We start from the raw sequence: 19892 nt of genomic DNA on the forward strand, positions 1-19892 counted from the left end.
ATGACAAATGAGACCCAAGGCCATCTGGCTCCAGAGTCTCTGCCCTTAGCCTCTAAGTTACTCGGCCTTTTGTGGGATTCTGGAGCAGAGGCAGCAGAGTGTTCAAGAGAGTCCAGTGTGGCTAAAGGAGGGAAGCCAGGGAAGGAGTGGCCCTAAGGGAGACTGGAGAAGTAAGCAGGCCAGAGCGTGTCGGGTCTTTCCGTGTGCTGATAGAAAGAAGGACAAGCCCCGAGGGTGACAGGATCAGGTTTCTCTTTTGAGCAGATTCACTTTGATCATCAAATCACATGTAAATGATAAAAGACATGTCTGGGTGAAGAATCACTACACATCAAGGAGAAAATACAAATAACCTGATACAAAAATGGGCAAAAGACTTGAACAGGCACTTCACAAAAAGATATTCAAATGGCAAAAGCACACGAAAAGAGACTCAACCTAATTAGCCCTCAGGGAAATGCAAATTAAAAGTACAGTAAGATACTCTGCGCATCCAGAGAATGGCAAACTAAAAAAAAATAAAAAATAAAAAAATAAAACAGACACAAAACCACTGGACAACAGTAAGTATTTAAGAGCTTAGAACAGCTAGAACTGTTACCCCTGAAGGCAGGAGGATAGCATAGGACTGCTGTTCTGCTAAACTGTTTGGCAATGTCTGTAAAAACATACCATACCCCATAACACAGAGAATCAACCTCTACCCATCAGAAACAAAATTATACGAGAATGTTTATGTAAGTGCTGGTGGTGTAGCAAAATGGAAACACCCCAAATATCCATCAAGCACATGGATAAACAAATTATAGCATATTCATAAGCAGAATACTATCCAGCAAAAACAAGGAAAGAATGAGAGCCACACACAATAGCTTGCTTGAGTCTCATCTTAAAAATGTAATGCAAGGGGTGCCTGGGTGGCTCAGTCAGTAGAGCATCCAACTCTTGATCTCAGGATCATGAGTTCAAGCCCCACAACAGGCGTGGAGCCTACTTAAAAAAAAATGTTATGCAAAAGGAGTCGCATGCAATAGAACAGGGTCTGAATTACTCCATTTACAGAAAACCCAAAAGCAGGCAAAATGAAACAATGGTGCTGGGTGTCAAGACAGTGGTTCTCCTTGGGGAGTAAGGTTCAAAGATGGAGCAAGGTGACCTCATGATCCAGGTTGAGGGTCCGCAGAGGAGCAGAGCCCCCAGCCGCCCCACAATGGACCTGTAGTCTCTGTATAATGTGACATTTCAACTGGGGAAAAGAAAACTTACCTCGGCTTTGGTGGGAGGCAGAATGTGGGTGAGGCCTGGGCAGGAATGGGAGCAGGGCGACCATCTCGGAAGCTGTGGCACTTGTCAGGTGAGAGGCGAGGATGGCTCGGGCTGTGGTGGGATGGCAGGGAGACAAAAGGTGGGTGAGTGAACATGGACCGGATGAGACGGACCTGACTTGGCAGTGCCAGCAAAGGGGGCCAAGCACGGCACCCGGGCTTATGCATGCCAAGTACCTTGCCCTCCTCATCTCTTTCAAGAGGGAGCCTGTTTTGTATCTGGGCTCTCTGGCCTTTTAAGAAAAGGTTTGCTAATTCCTCATTTAACCAATCCAAGAAGAATCATTTCCAGTGTTTTTAAAATGCACCAATATGGGTGTGCATTCCTGGTGGGATAAACAGAATGGATAAGAAGTCTTAAACTGCTTTTAGGAATAATAGTATTGTTAGTAATAACATTGGTATTGTCATTTTGAAGTAGATAGAGCCAATAAGCAATTCTTCAAATTATTGCAGCCTAAGAGAGAAAAGGAATACAGACATAAAACCAAAGGAATCAAGTATCCATCGTTGGGACCCAATACGCATGCGTTGGCTGGGAACACACCGCAGCACCGGGGCCCGGAGTGGGGTCTGTGCTTATGCCTGTCCTTCTCCCCGACATGTGCTTCCACAGCTCACCCCCTCCACCCCACCACCCATGCCCTAGTACTCCCACTCATCCTTCAAATCTCAGCTCCCAACTCACATTTTCAAGAAAGCCTCCCCAAACCCCCAGACTCTGTTGGTCCTCCATCATAAGCAGTCATGTCACCCTATGAAGTCCCTGTTTGTCATCAGCTCTGTGTGTGCGTGTGTGTGTGCAACTGCTTGTTACCATAGGCCCCAGTCAGTGACCACACCATTATATCCCCAACTTAACAATGCCTGGCACACGGCAGAAGATTAATACATACATATTGAGTGAGATTTTGGAGACATCATAAGTAGCTAATGTTTTTTGAGCACTTATGAAGTGCCAAGCTATTGTGAATATTCTCTCATTTAATCCTCTCAGCGACAATAATGGCTGACATTTATGGGAATGCATACTCTATGCCAGGTCCTATCCTAAACACCTTACATATAATACCTCTTCTGTTCTTTGTGTCCATCCTATGCCATCCGTCATGGTCAGTATCATGGGTCAACATGGCTGGGGTACGGGACTGTGTTATTCCATCAAACACGAACCGAGGTGTTACTATGAGGCTATTTCATAGGTACGTTAGCATCGACAGATGACTCTAAATAAAGCAGGCGAGCCTTAGTAATTTGGAGGGCCTCATCTAATCAGTTGAAAGGCAAAACTTAAGTTTCCTTGAGGAAGAAGAAATTCTGCCTGTGGACAGCGGCCTCAGCTCCTGCCTGGAGGTCTCCGGCCTGCTGGCCTGCCCTGCAGATTTCAGCTTAGCTGGCCAGACCCCCACCCCATAAGCTGCTTCCTTAACATGCATCTCCTCATGTATATATCCTACTGGTTCTGTTTCTCTGGTATAACTCTGACCAATACACCATCTAAACTTTAAACAGGGAAACTGAGGCAGCAGCAAGTTTCTATAGTTTGTCCAAGGTCACACATACGTGTATGTGTATATATGCTGGAGCTGGGATTGGAACCCAGGCAGTCAGGCTCCAGAGTCCGCGCCGTTACCCACCACAGTCCTCAACCTCTAGCACCGAACCTTCCATCCCCACCCATTCTCCCTCTTGATAAGGAAAGGGATGGCCTCTGGGGGGGGTAGAGGGTGAGGAGGGGACTGAGGTAAAGTAAGTGAAGTTCTACTACCACAAAAGTTGAGTTAGAAATTCCTGCCGCATTTGGATACGGGTTGAGTTGGGTCAAGGGTGGCAATCAATAAGATTAATAAAGCACAACTTGAGTTTTTATTCCCCCTGTTGTGATGGATGAGGCCTTTGAAGCAACGAGCGGAGGCCTCAGCCTGAGCATCCGGGAGAGATTTGTGGACACATTTATATGAAGGATCTCCTTCCAGCTCCCACGAGCGTTTAAGTTGACTTGCTTCAAACCAAGATCAAAGAACGGGCTGGAGATATTGTTTCGCCGATTTGTATAAATCAGCCAGAAAAACTGCGGCCTCGACAACTACTGATGTTTCTCCAGTTGGAGGTAACTTGTTAAGAAACATGTCGGGCAGCCGCAAAAATCTGAGTGCCTCCTTGGGATAGAAACTTCTAGAAGAATTGATCACTTGCTGCCTGACTTTACCTTAACTATTTCTGAAGCCATAATTGAAAAGGCCCCAAGGTCCGCTTTTCACATATCCTTCAACCTTTCAGAATGGATTTGAGTGATCATTTTTAACACTAAGGCCTAAGTTTGTAGAGTTTTCAGATGGTCACGGACATCCTCTTGTCTCAACTTCGTAACAATCATATGAGGTGAGGGAGGGCAGCAGAGATTTCTGCCATCTTGCTGGTGAGAAATTGAAGCTCAGAGAAGTCAAGGGTCTCACCCAAGGTCAACCAGACACACGGCTGATGAAAGTGAGAATAGGCTGCTGGGGGTCTGTTCCCAATCCCGGCCCTCTCTATCTGTGGATTTCTTTCTTGTCATTTTGCCACTGTTTACTGAGTGCTTCCTATGTGCCCAGTGCTGGGATAAATACTTCCACTCTCTCTTGCTCTCTTTCAAGATTTCCTGATCTATACATTTTCTTTTGCCTTAGGATATGCTTCCAAGGTGGAAGAGATTCAGAGAACTCCATCAAAGCCTCAAAGTCACATGCTGCACGTACACACACACACACACACACACACACAGCAGCCAGAGTCCAGGAGACGGGGGAATCACACAGGGGGAAAAAAAAAACAGCAACAACAACACCTCCTTTCTCACCTCTGTACATCTAGAACTGCCTCCTCTCCCACAGAGATAGTCTTCAGATCTATGAAAATTAATAACCACCATTTATAGAGCATTTAACATGAGCCAAGCCCCATGCCAAGCACTGTTTATATATTAGCTCTTTTATTCCTCTGGAGTAGATTACATTTGATCTCCATTGTACAAAAGAGGAAAAAGAAACTAAAACTCAACAAGGTCAAGGCTCTTAGTCAAGGTCATGTGGACAGCATGCGACTGGGCTGGGGGGGGGGGGACACACACAGGTTCCAAAGCTCTTGTCCCTAATCCAACATTTCCCCAGATCACAGCTTCACCAATCACCTCTACTATCTTTACCTGTACTTTTCCTTTGCTTTGTATCATTAACTCATTATTTAAAAAACACATTATTTTTACTGAAAAACAATTTATTTTTTTAAATCAGGCAACGTCAGATGTGGAAAGCTGGAAAGAGCATCACTCCCATTCTTACCACCACAACAAGAAAACAGACCAGATAATTTGAAATCTTGCAACTTTTTTTAATCCAGCAGAGAGCTGAGGTTGCCAGGCAACCAACTACCCTGAAATATAAGGAAAGATGGGTGCCTCCAAGGAGAGACAGGAGCACTTGCTTACCTGGGATAAATGCCACTGGACACTGGTAGGAAAAAATAAGCTAAAATATTTAACAAATTGCTAAATATTGAGTGTGGGCTGGTGAGGCAATCTAGCACTTCTGAGAGCCACACACGCAAGAGGAATTCATTCTATACATGCATTTGTTTCCATGGCTGAACTGACACTCACAAAAAGATAAGAAAGGGCAGGGTGAGAATCCCGAGAAAGTTCCCTCCTCGTGTATGCCTGAGGGAGGGGAACAGCAGCCGCCATAGGAAAAACACAAAGCAAAGCCCCACCGAGATTCTTCTCCCCCATAGGGTATCAGTGAAACCAATGCAGCTGACTAAAGGAAACGACAACAAAAACCCTCTATTCCTCGGGTGGACGGGATGGGCAGGAAGACATCCTGAGCCCAGACCTGCAGCTGAGGGTTGGACAGGATCACATAGTGCCTGGATGAGATTGAGGCATATTCAGAACAGCAGAGAACACTCCTCACTAGGCGAACCAGCATCTACCGCTGGCAGAGGGGCAGAAGTGTGGAGACACTCATTTGGGCAAAGTGCAAAATAAAAAAAATTTAAAATAAAGAAAGACTTAAAACTGGGAGTGGAGCAAACATTGAGCAAAGCCCTCTAGCAAGCCAGCCCCCAACCTAAACCAAAGCCCAGACAAGAGGACTTTGAAGCTAGCAGTGCACTGAGGGTAACCATAGCTACAACAAAACGTAAACCCAGCTTGACTCCTAAGTAAATTGACTCAAGTCCCCCATACTAAAGGTCTAGCAGAAATAAAGGCATTCTCCATTTCCAGATATAAAAATGATTTACCTCAACCTCTACTGTCCTATACCAGAAGTCTGGCTTTCCATAAAAAATTGTGAGTCTCTCAAAGAAGTGAGAAAATGCAACACATTGTCAAGGGACAAAAGAATCAACAGAATCGGACTCAGAAATGGTACAGATGATGGAATTATCTGACAGGAACTTAAAATAACTAAGATTAGTACGTTGAAGTCTCTAGTGAAAGTAAGGGCACCATGAATCATCCCATGGGTAATTTCAACAAAGGAGTAGGAACTATAAAAGAAAATCAGAAGGAAATGCTAGAAATAAAAACCTAGTAACAAAGATAAAGCATGACTTTGACAGACTCATCAGTAAGCTTAACACAGGTAATAAAATTGAAGATAGGTCAATAGAAATTATTCAAACTGAAACTCAAAGAGGAAAAGAATTTTTTATTAAAGGAGAAGCAGAGCACTCAAGAACTGTGGGACAATAATAAATGGTGTAACAGCAATATAACTGGATTCTCAGAAGGAGAAGAGAGAACAAGGCAAAAAACAAGGATTTGAAGAAATAATCATCTAACTGACATTTATAGAAAACTCTACCTAACTACACAAGGAATTATCACCAGGACAAATCATATTCTAGACCATGAAAACAATGTTAAGATTTTTAAATACTTAAAATAACTGAAATTATACAATAAGCATTTTCCAAAACTAATGAGGGACACCAAATCACAGATCCAAGAAGCTCAGAGAACACCAGGGTAAGGCAAATAAAAGCAAACACCTAAGCTACCATATCAGCACTGCTGAAAATCAAGGATGAAGGACAAGGAGAAAAATCAGAGGTAGGAAAAGGGAAAAACATACATTACCTACAGAGGACCAAAGAAGAATCATGTCAGACTTCTCATAAGAACTAGACAAGCCAAAAAACGATGGAAATGATGTCTTTGGAGTGCCAAAAGAAAACAATCATCAACTCAAAATTTATTTTCAGCTTGTGGGCCATATGCAGACTGCTGTCCATTTTTGTAAATACAGTTGTATTGAATTTATAAAATTCAGATATGTATTGTCTATGGCTGCTTTCACACTACAACGGCAGAGTCAAGAAGTTGTAACAAAAAACCATATGGCTTGTAAAACCTAAAAGTTGTATTACGTGACTTTTTACAGAGTCTGCCAACTCCTGTTCTAAAGGATAACTGACTTTCAAACGAGTAGTAGCAAAGGCAGTAGCAAGCTGCTGCTGTGTGCTTGTAGCATATGCAAAAGTGGAATATACGACACCCATGGCACAAAGCATTAGAGGGAAGAATTATTAGCATATTGTTGTAAGTTTCTTAGACTAGACACAAAGCAGTATCCTATTATTTGAAGTCAGAATTTTTAATTAAAGATTCATATTGTAAAACCTAGGGCAACTACTAAAAAATATTTAAAGAGATATAAATAATAAGCCAATAGTGAAGAATCATAAACAGAAGGAGGGAAATAATAATGAGCAGAAATTATTGAAATTGTTAGCAGAAAAATAATAGAGAAAATAAATAAAACCCAAAGCTGCTTCTTTGAAGAAAGATAAATAAAACTGATTAAACTTTAATCGGACTAACCAAGAAAAAAGAGAACAGAAATGATCAATTTTAGGAATGAAAAATCAGAGATCACATTGCAAAGATTAAGAGATAGTAAGAGAATATTACAGTCAACTCTATGTCCCCAAATTTGACAACTTAAATGAAATAGAGAAATTCCTTGAAAGACACAAAATACCAAAACTCACTAAGAAATAAATAACCTGAATAATTCTTTATCTCTTAAAGAAATTAAATACATTCTCAAAACCTTCCAAAAAAGAAAGTTCCAGACCCAGATGGCTTCACTGGTGAATTCTACCAAATATTTAAGAAAGAAAGAATACCAATTTTATACATACTCTCCTGGAATACAAAAGACGAGGGAATACTTCCAAATTCATTTTATGAGACCAACATGTATGCCAAAATCACAGACATTACAACAGAACTACAGATCAATAATCTTCATGAATATAGGTAAAATCCTTAACAAAATATGGGCCAATCAAATCCAACAATGTATAAGAAGGATAATTCATCAGAGCCATGTCGGGTTTATCCCAGGAATGCAAGGCTGGTTCAACATTCAAAAATCAATCAATGTAATTCACCATATCAGAAGACTAAAGAAGAAAAATCATATTAACATCACTAGAGATACAAAAAAAGCATTTTATACACACACAACCATGATAAAAACTTTAAGAAAGCAAGGACTTACAACCTACAAAAAACATCATATACGATGGTGAAAGCTTGAGTGCATTTTCCCTAAGATCAAGAACAAAGCATAGATATTGGCTAGCCTCGCTCCTACTCAATATTGCACTAGTGCACTAAGTCAAAGGGGGAAAAAGGCATCCACATTGAAAAGGAAAAAATAAAACTATCACTATTCATAGACTACATGATGTCTACATATAAAATTCCAAAGGATCTATTAAAAAGCTACTAGACATTGGCATGCCTGGGTGGCTCAGTTGGTTAAGTGTCTGCCTTTGACTCAGGTCATGATCCCAGGGTCCTGGAATTGAGTCCCGCATCGGGCTTCCTGCTCGCGGGGAGCTTGCTTCTGCTCTCCCTCTGCCTCTCCCCCGGCTTGTGCTCTCTCTCTCTTTCTCACTCTCTCTCTCAAATAAAGTCTTTTTTTTTAAAGCTACTAGACATAAAAACTGAGTGTAGCAAGGTCACAGAATACAAGGTCCACATACAAAAATTAATTACATTTCTATGTATTAGCAATGAACAGTTGAAAATTTACATTTTTAGGGTACCATCTACAATAGCACAAACCCATGAATACCGAAGTATGAATTTTACAAAGTACATGCATACTCCATATGCTGTAAACCAAAAAACACTGATGAAAGAAATCAAAGACCCAAACAGACACAGAGATATGCCGTGTTGATGATTTGGAAGACAATATTGTTAAGATGTCAATTCTTCCGAAACCAATCCCTACAATCAACACAATTTCAATCAAAACATGAACAGGATTTTATTTGTAGAAATTGATAAGTCAATTCTAAAATGTATATGAAAAGGCAAAGGAAGAATAATGAAAGCAAATTTGAAAAGGAAGAATAAAGTTAGAATAAAATAACAAATGTTAGAGAACAGAATCACGCGACCTGATTTCCAGGCTTACTATACAGCTAATGGCTAGTGTAGTCAAGACAGTAGAGAAATTAATTGGAGAAAAGGTAGATAGATGGGTCAATGGCACAGAATAGAAAGTCCAGATACAAACCTATCCGTATGGGTCAATTAATTTCCGTTAAAGTCACAAAGAAAATTAAATGGAGAAAGGATAGTCTTCTCAACAAATGTTACAGGAACAATTAGACATCCATCCAAAAAAATTCAATCTGTATCTCATACCATATAAAAGAACTCATTCAAAATAGATCAGAGATCCAAATGCAAAACTAAAACTATTAAAAAAAAAACTTTAGGAGAACACATAGAAGAAAATCTCTGTGATCTTGGATTAGGTAAATATTTCTTAGGTATGGCCCCAAAAGTACAATCTACGAAAGAAAAAAACTGATGACGTGTACGTCACAATTAACAATTTAGGCACTTCAAAAGACACCATTAAGAAAATGAATAGGAATGCTGCAGACTGGGAGAAAATATTTTCTAGTCACATATCTAGGAAAGGACTTATATCCAGAAATATAAAGAACACTCAGAGCTCAATAAAAAGAAAGCAGGCCCCCCAAATAAAAAATGGGCCAAGATCTGAACAGATACCTCATGAAAGAAAACAGATGGGTTCCAAAGAAGCCCACGAGAAGGTGCTAAACCTCATTAGTCATCAGGGAAACGCAAGTTAAAACCGAAGGCTCCTTTCCTTTGGTTATATGGAGAGCACGCAAGTGTTGGAGTGGTGTTGAAGACACACCAGCACCCAACAGAGACGTTCTCTTTGATGGAACACCTGAGAAAGGAAGCCATGAGATTTCACTCCTGGTCTGCACGGCACCTGCCAACCACTGGGAACAGACTTCGAAGTGCTGCCCGACTCCGGGCTCTGTCTCGCCCTCTCCCAAGCATCTGTTGCACGAATGGCCAGTGCAGACAAGACACCCTCTGCCCTTCTTGTGCATGCTTTTCTCGGTTTTCCATCATGGGAACGTGTTTTATGTTGGAATTAGGAAAAAAGAGAGGAGAGAAACCCGCACCCCAGGCGTCTGGAAGTTGTGGGGTGTCAGCTTCTCAAGGTCGGCAACTGTGCTTTACACTTCACACCTCCTTCCAATGCGCTTTGGATGTATGGATGAGCAATCTGATCCAGACAGGGACAGGGACCTGCCAAGGGCACAGTGGAGTCAGTGGTTCAGCGAGTATGGAGCCGGGACTCCCACCTCCTCCTCCTCCTTTTCCTCGTCCTCCTCCTCTTCCTCACCGAAGCCAACTTTACCCAACGCTCCCCTTGTGCCACGCACTGGGTTATGGCTTCACACACATCTTATTTATCCAGAACAGCCCTCTGAGAAACACGCAAAGCCCACTCCTGGTGGCACACTACCCCGCCAGCAGGGGCCCAAGGGACCGCACCTGTGCTGGGGCAGCACTCACCGCAGGAGGCAGGACCACTAGTGAGATTTCTGTGGTTCCCCTCCCCAGCTGTGGCATTGCTGGGAGAGGACAGACAATGAAAACCCATCACACACTCTGCTTCCCCACAAACCACACAACCTTGAAGACACAGCAGCAATCAGGGGATTTAGGTGGGGTACAGGGGGCAGGCCACGCAGCGCCACCTTGGGGACCAGCTTCCGAGGAAATGCCCGCTGGCCTCAGGGGTCTGCAGGCGGTCGGTCACGGCACACAGATGCCCACCAGCTTCCCCTCCACGGCCAGGCCTGAGGTCTGGTCATGTGGCCCCAGAAGCCCCTTCCGTTCCCCTCCACTGTAGCCAGGAGGCCACAAATGAACGTCAGAGCTATGAGAAACGTGGAGAAGGTTCGGGAAGGATGGGTCCCTCACAGCACTCCGCAAGGCCGTGGCTACCCTTCCGTCCCCCCGCGCCGTGCCTGGGCCAGCCGTCCCTGCACGGAGGGCCAGGCTCACAGAGAGCAGGGTCTGCATGGAGATCCGAGGCCTTCGCCGGGATATCTGGTGTTAGTTTGTTGAAAGTGTTTGCTAAAACCAATGGCATGTTTCTTAATTTCCGGGAGCTTTGGGGAAAACAGGCTGGGGGGAAAAAAAAACAGACTCCGATTCATTTTCTCGCCACCTTCTGCAAACCAAAGAGAAAGCTGAATGAGTGTCTGTGGCTGATAAATGTTGAGTGGCTGAAATGAAAGCCCATCGGTCCCCATGGCGAGAGAGGGCTGCAGGGCTCCCAAGGGACTCGGACGCCGGCTCTCTCAACAGGTTTCCGTAGGAGCACCCTGCCGGCCCCAGAGGCACGTGCAAAGCTCAGCCGCATCAGACCCAAGTGTTTACCACCCTGAACCCAGGTGGGAAGAATCTCGGAGTGGGGGGTGGGGGTGGGGAAGAAGGAGGAGGAAGGAACAATATCTTGTTGACCCTTTCTCTTTGGAGCATTTTGTACCATGACCACCATCACAACACATATCTACCTTGGTCTTGAAGAATTGGGACATTCTACAGTACAGCCTACAAATCCCCCCCCCCTTTTTTTTAAAGCTTAGCAAGAGCCAAATGTAACAGGTATCTGTCCGGACCTGTTTAAGAAGGAGAAACCCCAGCTAAGCACATAAATAACCCCCCACCGCGCTTTATCATATAAACACCGCCAAACACCGGTTCTTACTGTTATCTCATTAAGCCCATTAAATATGTAGGAAAGAAAATGCCTTCACATCTCGGGTCTGGTTTAAACTATCAGGGAACAGATTAGAGTTAATTAATGCCGTGAACTCTGAACAGCCAGCCGGGAGGCTCCCGTCGGAATCCACACCTGTCACAGGCTCGATTTAGAAAATCTAAGTGGACACGGATGCGTGCCCCCCCCCATCCCCGCATCCCCCACGCGAGAACCCCGAGTGCCGAATCTGTAACTCTTGAATCTGGATCAAGAGATAACCCCACCCCTGAGACAGAAAGTCGGTGGGCTCCAAGCAGAAACTGCAAAGGTCTCTCGCCGGCGCTCAGGAAATTGCCATGGGTTCCAGGCCGCAGGGCGAGACTGCGAAGTTGCTTCTGGCGAGTTGGAAAGAGCTTATCAATTATTCATGCAACTGGATAAACAGGGATTTTATCTTGTAGCATGAATCAAGAGATAAAAATTCCATTTCAAGAGGGAGGGTGCAGGCGAAACCCTGCATGGTAATTGTCAACTGGAAAAAAGAAGGGAAGAAAAAATAAGTAAAGGTCTTCTCCCTTCGTTGTGCCGTGAACACTTGTAGGGTCCTCTGCCCCCAGGTTTCCATCTTTCCCCTTCAAGGTAGCTCACCTCCTCCCCGCCCGGGGCACCAAACCTCCCTACGGACCCTCAGTGGACGGTGGGGGCGCCTCTGGGCGGATTTTTAAACTCCCAAGCGACCCCCCCCCCCGCCCCGCCTGTCAGGTGTTTCTATTTAGGATCAATTTGCGGCCTCCAGCCTGAAATCAGAGGCAGAGGAAAGTTCGCTGCCTAGTACGGCGGAAGGTTCCAACAGAACACACGGGGGCAGAGCCCCCAGGAGGACACGCGGATCGAAAAGACAATGACTTCGCTTTCTGCCCTTCTGCGCCCCCTCCCCGCATGGCCTGGCGCCTGCCCGGTCCTTCAAGGCTGGTCAATGAGCCCCAAAGATGAAATTGGGAGAATGAGTGGTTTATTCAGACCTTCACATGATTAAATTGGACCACAGGTTGGGGAAAAAAAATTATGTAAGTGGAGGAAGAAAGTCACGGCGGCAGGGCTCTGTCCTGGGGCGGTATCGTGCGTGACCTCCGTTTGCATCCTTTCTCTCGGCATTTTCCGAAGAGTGTATTAGGAGCGCTGTTAATTTTATAATGGGAGAGAAATAAACTTTGTGCTTTCTAAATGTATTAGATATATTAGCTAATAAATTAGCTCTATTAGGTGCTTTTTATAATGGGAAGAGAACAGTAAACATCGCTAGGAAAAAAATCAACAGTCGGAAGCCACGCATGTCCCCTGCCTTCTTTTTTTATTTGCCTCTTCCACAAAAAGCCCCTCAGACCAGAGGAATCATCGCCAACAGGTTTGGGTCTGTGAAAAAAGGGAGACCCCCCCCCCCCTCTCTGGGCAACCCGTTCTGGAAACACCTGCAGGAATGAGGACAAAGCTAGCCCAGCCTGCTGGGTCTCGGCACGGAGGGAACAATTCGGACTCACCCACCGCCACCTTGGCAATCCCTCTGCCCCTTGCAGTGCCTCAGTTTCTCCCTGTTCAAGAAGAGGGAGTCAGTGGTTTCCCACCTCTTTTGCTCAGATGCAGAGAGTTGCAATAATATTACTGAATTTATGTGCGCTGATAACCCCTGTGTGAGGACCCTCATGTGCATTTGCGGAGATGTCCCCTTTCCCACCCCCAGCGTCCGTGCCCATTCCTTCCCACGGGCATCCTCTCAAACATGGCTGATGTCCTGCCTCAGACACACACACACCTGGAAAACGTGTCGCCTGCTGCGTGCAGACCTGTGTTCGCAGTTTACATGCATGAGCCCTTCTTTCCTGAGACGCTATGCTTTCTAGATGTCTCCATGTTGTGTGTGTCTCCTTTGTGGCTCCAAGAGCTCTGAGGAGCCCGTGTTTGATAGAAACACCTGGAGCATCGCCACTCCCCTCCCCATACAGAGCGCCCGGCTGCGGCTGAGGCCCGGGGAGGAGGGAGAGCTGCCGCCTTTCCCAGCTCCTGCCCCTGACGAGGCCCCCAAGGAACCATCTGAAAAGGAGTGAGCTAGATGACCTCCTGAGGCCCTCCAGCTCCGGCTCCCTGCATGAGGTCTGGGTGCACAGGAGTCACGCATCTCTGTGTTTGGGGGACACATCCCCAAATGGTACCAGCTACCCCCTTACCAAGGACCTTACCGCCAGGCCCCACACTGCGAGTTTCGTTGCATTGCCTCCCAGGATCCTCCCTCAAAGCCTCTGAGGATTCTCGCTCTGGGTGAGTCAAAGGCTCAGAAAGTGGCCCAAAGTCATGCACCCCGTGAATGGCAAGGCCAGGACACGGACTCCCTCAGACACCCAAAGCCTCCCTTCTCCCCTGACGCAGGCAGCCGCTTCTCCACCCTGGTAGCAACACTCAATGTCCTTTTTTCTTTTTTTAACAATTATGAAACAGGGATGATTCCTATGAATTTTTTTTTAAAGATTTTAATTATTTTTCAGAGAGACAGAAAGAGCACAAGCAGGGGGAGCAGCAGGCAGAGGGAGAAGCAGGCTCCCCGCTGAGCAGGGAGTGTGATGCGGGGCTCGATCCCAGGACCCTGAGATCATGACCTGACCTGAAGGCAGACGCTCAACCGACTGAGCCACCCAGGCGCCCCAACACTGAATATTCTTGCTTCTCACGTAAAATGGACTAAACCAACCCATGCTCTTTACAATCTGCCTGTGAGCCTGGTGTGTCTAAACAGCTCCAGCCCGTCTGTCAGTCCCGAGCAGTGATGACTGACCGGGCGTTCTATGGACACGGCTACTGGCATCCAGACTGGGTGGCTCATCCAGTCATCCCACAACCACGCATGGGCAGCCCTGGCATCACAGAGGCCGGGCTGGGTGGGGGACCCGGAGATTTAGAAGAAAAGCCAACCCCAAGCCTCCCAGGCAAGCAAGCCTGGCAACCTAAAAACAGGAATCTGCTCTTCACTCAGCAAAGGTTTCAAGCGTTCACCCACTCTGTCCAGCTCTGTGGCTACTCCCGTGGGAACACAGGGTCCCGCCCTGCAGAAGAGCTCCCTTTCAGTGCAGGGACTATGCTGTATCTCCACAGTTTGGGAATTTGTAATCCAAGGGTGAGGGAATGCATTAATGATTATTACTAATAAGTTAATAAATATGATGATAAAATGAGCAAACCATTCAGCTTAGGCCCCACCCAGAACAACCGTGACAACTGCAATGCTAATCATTCTACCCATCCATCCACCTGCCCACTGTGCCTGCCATCCATCCATCCATCATCCCATCCCTCCATCCCTCCATCTACCCACCTACCTACCCATTCACCTAGTCATTCATCCATCCATCCCATCCATCCATCCATCCATCCATCCATCCATCCATCCATCCATCCATCCATCCATATTATCTATCTATCTATCTATCTATCTATCTATCTATCTATCCATCCATCCATTCACCCATCCACCTAGTCATTCATCCATCTATCCATCCAGCTACCCACCCACCAACCCACCCATCCATCCATCCATCCACCCACCCATCCACCCACAACGTGTTCACCAAACACCTAGGTGCCAGGTGCTGGGTTAAGCCCTCTCATGCCTCCCAGGTCCTAGCACAGCCTGATGGAGCATGAAGACTGACAGGTGTGAGGACTGGTGGGGGAAGTTTCTGGGAAACTCGAGGAATTTTCTCAACCTGCCTCCCCCAGGGGCATGTGAACAAGAAGCCATTCAGGACCCAAGCAGTTTAGAGTCAGGCTGAGCAGCCCGACTTTCAAGTCCCCGACCACATTGCTGTCCAGGCCCCGTCTCACACCAGCTGTGTGACCTTCAGCTCCTCTCCAGAGTCTCGGGACCTGAAGACTGGGTGCTCTTCCTAAGCTTATGTCTGCAGACACTGACTCCTTAATCCCTCCAGACAGCATGAGCATCATCCCCATTTCCAGAGAAGAAACTGGGACTCAGAGTGAGGGCAGAGCCGGGGCTGAGGTGGGCCAAGCAAGATACCCAGGGCTCAACACATGAGGGGGCACTCACTCTCAGGCTCTTATAGGTGCAGGGTGGGCATCTGAGAGTGAGTGACCCCTTATGCGTTGAGCCCTGCATGCCTCACCCTAGCCCTGCCCCAGCCCCAGCAAGTTGCGACCACATTTTCTGAGGCAAACCCAGTGCTCATTCTGTGTAGTTGATCTGCTCATTCACGCGTTCAGCAAATACGTAGTGGGCCTCCACTAGACACAAGGCATGAACGGAGCGCGGGCGTGCGTGGTAGGAGGGGGAGGAAGGCTGACACCATGGCAATTACCACAGGGGACAAATGAGTGTCATCTACCTGATGGCCATGGGCTCCCCTGGATGGCAGGAACATGGGTTCCCTGCCTCAGTGTCCCCACCTGGAACATGGGAGCTATTGTGAGGATCTGGCCAGTGTGACATTCTGCAGGCAGGAATGGTCATCAAGAGGGGTCCAGCCACTCCGGCCTCCCCCTCACTTCTTCCAGAGCTGCCCCCGCCCCCACTCGTCCCAATCGGGGAAGCCAACCTGGTTGTTTATTTGGTTATTAGGTAACCAGGTCTGGGCACTGTTTCTTTGATCAGACACCCCTGATAACAAGCAGAGGAAACAGACCGTTTTATAGCAAGATTTCATGGGGCGATGTTACCTTCCCACGGTGTTTTTAGCAGAGAGAAGGATGAGGAGGTAGGTGTTTGGTGGGGAGGGAAGCAAGAGGCTCTGTTCTACAGTGCTTTCCATTGACCCCCACCCCCAGACTTGGATTTGGGGAGAGGGTGGGTGGGAGAGAAAAGCCGAGCACAGAAGACTGGCCTCCTCCTCTCCCATCATGGACATCTGGCCGCCTCCCTCACACTGGCTGTACATGGCCCCAGAGCAACGTGCCCTGTGTCCCCCTCCCCCGTGACTCTGTTCCCCCAGAGAGGGTCCCTGCAGTTAACAACCCAGAAAGGCCCAGCTCTAGAAGCCCAAATGTGATAATTCCCATGGATGTGACTCACAGCCAGCACAGTGGGGGCTTCAGAAATAATTTGCTTGTCCCCCAAACAGCCTTATAATTACTAGCATTTCAGATGTTCTCAGGGGATTGTTCTGTATGCAAGAAAGGGGTCAGGAACCGGGCATATACCATCCTTCCTCTGGCAAAATGCACAGTCTGGACAGTATAATTTTTTTTTTTTTGGTTAAAAATAAATATATGTTTGAAGCCAACAAGTTTTAGCTTTGGTTCCTTCTTTGTCTTTTGTTTGATCTTGTAACGAGAGCAGAGCCTTGTTCAAACACCGTTCATTTTCTTTCCTTTTTTTTTTAATTTATGGGAGTAAAATCTGCCTCAGAACAGGTAGCTTGCTGCCCTCACTTCTGTTTCCTCTCATGCAGAAGAGGAGCGTGCACCTGTCCTCCCCAGATGTCCTCTCCTGAGGGCCACCCTGCCATTCCCATGAAGAGGGTTGGCTCCCACCCCTCACTGTCAGTCTTCACAGTGGGGTCTAGCTAAGACTCTGGAAGCGCTCTGTCATCGTGCTTCCCCTTCCCCCCGAAGCCTCTTCCAAGAAAGGCTGTTATTAGGGACTGGGCTTTCCCCTCTAGGATCTTCAGGCTTGGAATGGAGCCAACAGTGCAGGGAGACAGGGCACCCTCAAGGCGATGCAATGCATCCTGGTCACAAGCAGGGACCCCTGCCACCTTCCAGCTGTGTGGCCTTGGGACAGTGGCCCAACCTCTCCAAACTCAGTTTCCCTGTTCTGTAAAATGGGGCCACAATAATTCCTACTTCTCATCGGGTCGTTTGGATGTAAGGTACGGTGTGTCTAAAGCACCTGGTCCTCACTGGGCTCTCGAGACAATTGGCAATTTCTCATTTATAAACAAGCCAATCCAACAATTCCTAAACAGGCACCGTACTTCTCGGGGAAGTTCCCATGTCTAAGAGCAATACAGTAAGTTCTAGAAGCACCAAATTATCCCCCACCTGCGACATCAATGTCACAGCCCCTCCCTGCGCCAAACCCTGCCAGCAGTCTGGGACTTGAAAACGCCCACATTCAGAAAGCCCGGAGTGCAGTCTCCCACAGGATGGAAGGACAGCACGCAGGCCGTGCAACTATCCGGAGGTGTAAGTTTTGCAGATATAAATAATTGCCACAAATAATCACAATTACACAATTATGAATAACCACCCCGAGCAAGTCCCCTCCCGCCACAGAAGCTGCCCCTGCCACTCCAACTTCGTCTATGCTGTAGCCGAGTTGCGCAGGGAGGCTGGACGGGCCCGGTGTGGGCAAGGCCCTCTGGGCTCATGCTGGCCTCCGCAAGACCAGAAGAATGTCATTTTCAGGAAGGGAACTGATCGTTTCTCTCCCATTTCCATCCATGTAAGATCGTGCTGTGGCCTCATCCTGCCCTTTCTGCCCATCTCTATGGCCTCCAGAGAAGAGGGAAGTGATGGCCCGCCCGGGGTGGGGGGTCCCCGGACTGGGGGCCCTTGAGATTGCAGTTAGTGGAAGGGCTCGCAGGAGCCTCACCCAAGCTTCTGGCAAGGAAGCCAAAGGTGGGGTGCTGTCTTGGAACCCCCAAGACAGATGTGGATCCGTGAGTCTACGAACACTTCGGAGCGCAGGCTGACCGCTTGGGTGTGCGCCCTGGGCACAGATGTGTCCCAAGGTCCACGTCCACCACAGGCGACAGCCTCCATCTCTCATCTTCCCTCCTCCAACTTTCCCCCTTAGGTTCTGTTTCTCCTCTTTCTCTCTCTCCTGCGTCTCCTGCTTAGTTCTTTGGACCTGCCTCCTTGCTCTTTCTTTGTTTCTGTTGCTCCCCTTTCTCCCTTTCAGTTCTCTTTCCCTCCCTCCCTCCCCTCTGGGGTCTCCCTTCTTTTTCCCTCTCCTCTGTCCTCTCGGTGAATGGCAACCCAGTGAAGAATGGATCCCAGATCTACGCACCCCAGCCCCCATGCCTGCCCCACACAGTTTGCTTTTCGGCACCACATAGCTCATGAGGACAGGAACAACCCGGCTAAATTAGCCTTCCAATCGCTTTCTCTCTGCTTCATTCACAAATCCAATAGCTTGTGGAGACCCTCCTTCCCAGACGCTCAGCACTTTCATTCAAGGCTTGCCTGCCGCTCAGAGAGATGCCTGGGAAGGCCCCGGGCCTGGGATGGGGGGCAAGAGGTGACTAGTTTGGGCACACAGTGTCTGTCCTCTCCTCCTCCTCCTCCTCCTCCTCCCAGCTGCCTTGCCTCTGGACTGCCACCCTAAACTGACTCACTGGGATGAGAAGGGGGGGTTGGAGGAGGAGTTGGGGTGGGGTGGGGGGAGGAAACCCGCCCTGGTCGGCTGCACAGTTTGCCTAGATGCTCTCCGGAGCAGGACGAGCTAATTACAGAGAGGCTGCTGGCTGCTGGGCACCCCAGGTTGGCCACTTTCACAGTGCTCCTGCGCTCACTGGGCTCCAAGCTGAAACTTTTCCAAGAGTATCTGAAAGGCCTGAATAGAAACATCGGGGGTCCTGGGACCCAGCCGGGCAGAGAAGAGTCGCCCACCAACCCCCTTGCCCTTCCAGGGATCTGCCTGGCTAGGGGTGTGCTCTGGACGTAGGAGCGCACGGCGCCGGCTGGGCCAGGACAAGAGTTTGAGGGAGGCCTCTGTGCTCACTGCAAAGACTCCGGGGGAGGCGAGGACCAGGGGACGGAGGGGGGTCGGCTGGAGGGTCTGAATGGCAGGAGGAGCTGCGCCAGAGGGCTGGGCGCGCTGCGCTGGTGTGCACGCAACGCCTGGGGCTGTCTCCACCTCTTCTGGCAAGTTGGACCTATGAGTGCGCAGCTCAACTTACAACTATCAACAGCCCGGGCGGGTGAGCGCGTGTGAGCGCCAAGGGGGGCTCAGGACCCTTGCAACTTCTTCGCAGGACCCCAGCTGTAACGCCAGCGTCCGCCGCCGCCGGAGAGCTCCGCGCCGGCGCCTCCTCTCCACGCATAGTGGAGGCGCCCCGGGGGGCCGTCCTGCCAGCCACGACGGGATGCCCACAGCCATGCTCCCCTACGCCTGCGTCCTGGTGCTTCTGGGAGGTAGGTGCTGCCCTCCCCCCCACCGGCTCGCTGCCTGAGTTCGGAAGGGAGGGAGCTCGCCGTCTGATGTTCCTAGGGAAGTCCGTGGGGACTGCTATGTGGGCCTATGCACTGGGCAGGTGATGCTGTGCTCTGCGCGCTCTTCTCCGCGCTCTTCTCTGGCCTCACCTGGCCGGCACCTGCAGCACCTCCAGGGTCTTGCGCCACCGCACCTCGTGCTCTCCCCTCCGGGCTGTGCGCCTATGGGGGCCTGGTCTGCAGGCACCTGGAGCAGCCCCGTGTGCCAGGCCCCCCGGTGGGGGGGGCGCCAGGG

At 48.3% G+C, this 19892-nt stretch overlaps 1 protein-coding gene across 1 annotated transcript in view; it reads left to right on the forward strand.

The window, feature by feature from the left end:
* The first annotated feature begins 18869 nt into the window (after positions 1 to 18869).
* The window catches only part of APCDD1L (APC down-regulated 1 like), a 51506-nt gene continuing 50483 nt past the window's right edge, over positions 18870 to 19892 (forward strand). Inside the window, exons 1-2 of the mRNA XM_045808408.2 lie at positions 18870 to 18925; positions 19420 to 19579. Of these exons, the coding sequence (XP_045664364.2) occupies positions 19531 to 19579 (49 nt within the window). The 5' untranslated portion in view covers positions 18870 to 18925; positions 19420 to 19530. The remainder of the gene's footprint in view (positions 18926 to 19419; positions 19580 to 19892) is intronic.

This window comes from Ursus americanus, chromosome 22, assembly GCF_024610735.1.
Source record: "Ursus americanus isolate L20-20 chromosome 22, mUrsAme1.1.p, whole genome shotgun sequence".
Taxonomy (NCBI): domain Eukaryota; kingdom Metazoa; phylum Chordata; class Mammalia; order Carnivora; family Ursidae; genus Ursus; species Ursus americanus.